Below are 5,451 nucleotides of genomic sequence, written 5' to 3'. Positions count from 1 at the left end.
CCTATAATAACACTAATCACTGCTCTAATTGTGAAAACTCCCTCTTGCATTTAACCTAATCCTATAATAACACTGGTCACTGCTCGTTTGTGCCAGTTCCTTTGGTAGCAATATTCCACAGACGTGACTTCTGCACAAGTACCTACTAGCTTAAAAGGTGCATAGTTTATTTGTGATGCCTGTCCCAAGCTTGGTAAACAGGGAGGTTCAGTGTTCGGAAGGGCATCTATCAAGAACCCTGTTGAAACTAAAACCATGTCAGTTGCAGCTAGTCAGCCCATTAAGGCCTTGGAAATCAGTGTGACACAAAACACTAGGGTGTCCCCTTCATGACAGCAACCTTGTTTACATATTAAAAGGCTAGACAGAAGAAAACCTATGTTGAAGATTTATTCCAAGTGTCATCCAAATTAGACAAATCGGAAACAATAAACATTAATAAACAAACATATATCGGAACCAATAAACATTAATAAACAAACATATATCAGAACCAATAAACATAAACCTAGTTAGCTTGGAGAGTAGTTCACATGCCATGTAAGCACTAGGTAATGGGTTTGATTCCCACCTGGACCAGGGCCGGATTAGCCCCCCGTGGGGTCCGGGGCAGTTTCAAAGGTGCGGGGCCCCCAGGACCTCCCCCCCTACTAGAAAACACTTCCATACCTACCTAATTCATTTGTATCAATCATTACCTACGGACTACGAGTTTTGTTATTAAAACGCGAAAAGGAATGAAAGAAGTGTAAATTTATTAATCAATAGGTACAAAGGTAGGTAAGTACCTATGTACATAGTTGGCAACTTACACAGTCTGAGCGCATGGTTTTCTTGCTGTTGTAGCAGAATTCAAAGATGGCCACCATAATGGCGATGGCTAATCCACATAGCAGCACGACGAACACTCCACCTGGAAAATGGAAAACAATAGATAATATTCATAGTCAATAGGTATAGCCATAGCCAACATGAAGTTAATATTTGATCAAGGACACTATTTGCTTTAACTGTGGCCAGCACCTGAGAGCTATGTCTAACTGATGAGTTCAAATAAGAACGAAACGCGTCTTAGGCTGCTCTCAGGTGTTGGCTAAAGTCTTTAGCCAAGATTACTTGGCCCTTCCCGAACCGCAGGCTTTAACTGCTTGAAGCCCAGAAAAAGTTTTGCAGTAGGTAGCAGTACTATCAATGATGTCGTCGTTGTTGTTGTTATTGTTGTTGTAGCGCCGTACCTGCACCGAGGGGGTTGATGGTCTTTAGCCAAGATTACTTGGCCCTTCCCGAACCGCAATCAACCAGTGCTTTCCCTTTGAAGCATAATAAATCCTTGTTGAAACCTCCAGCTAGCCAGGCTGGTTCGGGTTTGGCTGCTCTGATCCCTACTTATAGTCCCACAGCAAGACACTGGTCTGCTCTCTGTTTAAGGTCCCCCAGCCAGGATGTCGTGAGAAGGCCCCATTTGTAAAAGGGCCCTTTGAAGCATAATAAATCCTTGTTGAAACCTCCAGCTAGCCAGGCTGGTTCGGGTTTGGCTGCTCTGATCCCTACTTATAGTTCCACAGCAAGACACTGGTCTGCCCTCTGTTTAAGGTCCCCCAGCCAGGATGTCGTGAGAAGGCCCCAGTTGTAAAAGGGACGTAAAACCCCCTAATAAACGAACAGAAAAAGAACTCCTCCCTCCCTCTCCCTCTCCCTCTTCCTCTCCCTCTTCCTCTCTCCCACTCACCTATATTATCGACATCCAGAGCGTTGGCCTTACTCTCCTTGTTGGTCTTATCGTTCCTGTTACAGGACTCCTGATCCTGTCCTCTGTTATGTTTCCACCACTTATCGTACATCATCTGAATTTCTCCCTTCTCCTGTAGTTCCAGGATGGCGAGCGAGATTTTATCCCGCCATGGTGAACCTGAAAGAAAGTATTGGATAGAGGTTTATGTCACTGTTTAACTCCTAAGGTTTTTAGTGAAGGATGCGCTTTAACTGCTTGAAGCCCAGAAAAAGTTTTGCAGTAGGTAGCAGTACTATCAATGATGTCGTCGTTGTTGTTGTTATTGTTGTTGTTGTAGCGCCGTACCTGCACCGAGGGGGTTGATGGTATTTAGCCAAGATTACTTTGGCCCTTCCCGGACCGCAGTCAACCAGTGCTTTCCCTTTGAAGCATAATAAATCCTTGTTGAAACCTCCAGCTAGCCAGGCTGGTTAGGGTTTGGCTGCTCTGATCCCTACTTATAGTCCCACGTCCCACAGCAAGACACTGGTCTGCCCTCTGTTTAAGGTGAGCCAGGATGTCGTGAGAAGGCCCCAGTTGTAAAAGGTACTCTCCTTGTTGGTCTTATCGTTCCTGTTACAGGACTCCTGATCCTGTCCTCTGTTATGTTTCCACCACTTATCGTACATCATCTGGATTTCTCCCTTCTCCTGTAGTTCCAGGATGGCGAGCGAGATCTTATCCCGCCATGGTGAACCTGAAAGAAAGTGTTGGATAGTGGTTTACGTCACTGTATAGCTAAGGTTTTTAGTGAAGGATGTAGGTTGGAAAACTTAGCGATTTCCACTAATCGGGGAATGACATTTCTGACAAGTATTCGTACCATGCTATAGCGAATCTTCTCGACTGCTATAGCGAAAAGGAATGAAAGAAGTGTAAATTTATTAATCAATAGGTACATAAGTAGGTAGGTACCTATGTCCGCGAACATAATCGCCAAATCCGCGAACATAATCGCGAAATCCGCGAACATTATCGCCACAAAATCGCGAAATCCGCGAACATAATCGCGAAATTCGCGAACATAATCGCCAAATCCGCGAACAAAATCGCCAAATCCGCGAACATAATCGCGAAATCCGCGAACATAATCGGCAAATCCGCGAACAAATCGCCAAATCCGAGAACATAATCGCGAAATCACATAGGTACGACGACATAATCGCCAAATCCGTGAACATAATCGCCAAATCCGCGAACATAATCGCGAAATCACATAGGTACGATAGGTGATGTGTAACATACCTATTATTAAAAACAGATAAACAAAATACAGTCGAACCTGGATAAACGAGAATCCAAGGGACCAGCTCATCTACAACATTTTCTCGTTTATAAAGGTTTAGCAAAAGGTTGGAAAACTTAGCGATTTCCACTAATCGGGGAATGACATTTCTGACAAGTATTCGTACCATGCTATAGCGAATCTTCTCGACTGTTATAGCGAAAAGGAATGAAAGAAGTGTAAATTTATTAATCAATAGGTACAAAGGTAGGTAAGTACCTATGTACATAGTTGGCAACTTACACAGTCTGAGCGCATGGTTTTCTTGCTGTTGTAGCAGAATTCAAAGATGGCCACCATAATGGCGATGGCTAATCCACAAAGCAGCACAACGAACACTCCACCTGGAAAATGGAAAACAATAGATAATATTCATAGTCAATAGGTAGAGTGAGAAAGGCGGCTAGATTGGCGGTGTAGGAAGAAATGATGATGAGGGTAAAGAACCACCAGATGCCGCCAACTATCCGGGTGGAGGTGGCCTGTGAACACCTCATGGGGAGACAAATTAGTGAATAAGAAAATACCTACCTATGTGGTAGATAGATGGCAGTGATTTCCAACGTGTTTTCCTCCAGTTTTTAAATCAGTGGTTCTCAAACTTTTTTGCATGGCGCCCCCTTTGGGCATATTTTCATTTTTTCACGCCCCCCCCTCCCCCCTACCTTACCCAACCCCTCGGTACATATATTATTTTTACCTATGAGTTTTATGGAATAACAAAACGAGAATTTGAAACTTTGAGATATTTTTTTTATATTCAAGTAAGTAGGTTACCTATTTATAGGTTTTATGAAATAACAAAACGAACCAACCTCAGTGGCTCAAGCAGTTAGCGCGGGAGGGATTTCAGAACTGGAGTTTTTTGGTTCGAATCCCTCATAAGGTGAAACAGCAGTGATAATAAGCAGGATAGACTAATTTCTGACAAGAATTAATCAATCTTAACATAATTAAAATACCTTGAAATAACAAAACGGAAAAGCTCGCGCCCCCCTGATTTGTCTCCACGCCCTCCGAGGGGGCGCGCCCCCCAGTTTGAGAACCTCTGTTCTAAATAATACCCACTTGGTTAGCTAGGGTGTCGCTAAAAGATTTGTTTCTAAAAAAAAGTGTCGCAAAAGAAAGGGATGAGGTAGAGAAAGAGAGAGAACACGAGGAAGGAAAAGAGAGTGAGAGAGAGAACGAAGAGGAAGAGAGTAAGCAGTTAAGAGAGAGAGACACACACACATGGAGGAAGTGAAAGAGAGAGGACGGAGGAAGAGCTAGAAAGAGAGAGAGAGAAGAAGAGAGGGAAAAAGGTTGGGAGAGAGAGTTGTGTAAGAGAGAGAGAGAGAGAGAGTAAGCAGCTGGGAGAGAGAGAGAGAGAGAGGGAGAAGGAAACAGGAAACTAAGCAGAGAGTAACATCGCAGTCGTTTAGACGAGAAGACGAGATAAAAATATTTAGCTTAAAATAAAATGTAAAACTGTAACAGGGGTAGTAATAATAGCCCATTAACAGATATGGGACTTAAGGATATGGGACACTTCCCTGTTCGTTAAATATTATGTGTTTCATATCCCATATGTAGGGAAATGGAATATGGGAAGGGTACCTCATTAACTAAATATGTACAGAAGTACGTATAACATGGAAATCTTATTCCCAGTTCGTTTTATATGTGTTCCATGGTCCATATTTTCCTTTAGGGAAATGGAATGTGAACCCAAACAGCTCTTTTTTTTACGGAAGAGTTTCAACTGAATGGAAAGCTCTCAACCAATTAGCCGATCAAATCAAGCAATCAGAAAGCATGCAGTAGGTACCTACCTACCTACCTCTTTGGGTCCAATTTTACAGTCAATGAGAAAATAATCAATACGTATGGGTATGGATAGCACAGCACAGCACTAGGGTGACAGAAGAAGAAAGAAAAGAAGGAGAGGAATGAGAAGGAGAAGACGGAGGAGGAGAAGAAGAAGAAGAAGGAGGAGAAGAAGAAGGAGAAGAAGAAGAAGGAGAAGAAGAAGAATAGATGCTCGTGGATGTGGAATGAATAATGGCCTTCTTTTACTTACAGACGTCTAAGCATCTTCTTGTCCCCTTCTTTTATGGAGTTGTTCTACTCTTCCTATTTCTTCTTCTCTTCTACTCCTCCTTACTCCCTCCAAAACTTCCTTTTTTTCCCCCTTCTTTACTTAATGTGAATCACCTAAAAAAGAAGAAAGTCATTCACCCTACGTCCATCGTGAAACGAAATGCTTATAAACTCTACTTTATAGGCTAAGAGGAGGAATATACATAAGAAAAACTAAGAAATATATAAGCATCTGTGCTCATCCATATGGATAGAATTGAATAGATATCTATTTGAACAAGAAGGGAGGGCAGAAGAAGAAGAGAGGTGAAGAAGA

The 5,451-nt window shown here is 42.5% G+C and overlaps 1 protein-coding gene across 1 annotated transcript in view; it reads right to left on the bottom strand.

Moving 5' to 3' along the window:
- The window catches only part of LOC103518028 (glutamate receptor ionotropic, kainate 2-like), a gene marked incomplete at its 5' end in the record, with an annotated part of 40,900 nt that overhangs the window by 2,401 nt on the left and 33,048 nt on the right, over nucleotides 1-5,451 (bottom strand). Inside the window, 5 exons of the mRNA XM_026829940.1 lie at nucleotides 813-913; nucleotides 1,730-1,909; nucleotides 2,026-2,077; nucleotides 3,300-3,400; nucleotides 3,458-3,538. Of these exons, the coding sequence (XP_026685741.1) occupies nucleotides 813-913; nucleotides 1,730-1,909; nucleotides 2,026-2,077; nucleotides 3,300-3,400; nucleotides 3,458-3,538 (515 nt within the window). The remainder of the gene's footprint in view (nucleotides 1-812; nucleotides 914-1,729; nucleotides 1,910-2,025; nucleotides 2,078-3,299; nucleotides 3,401-3,457; nucleotides 3,539-5,451) is intronic.

The sequence above is a fragment of the Diaphorina citri genome, unplaced genomic scaffold, assembly GCF_000475195.1.
Source record: "Diaphorina citri unplaced genomic scaffold, Diaci psyllid genome assembly version 1.1 scaffold2046, whole genome shotgun sequence".
Taxonomy (NCBI): Eukaryota; Metazoa; Arthropoda; class Insecta; order Hemiptera; family Psyllidae; genus Diaphorina; species Diaphorina citri.
This window is presented reverse-complemented; position numbering and strand designations above follow the sequence as displayed.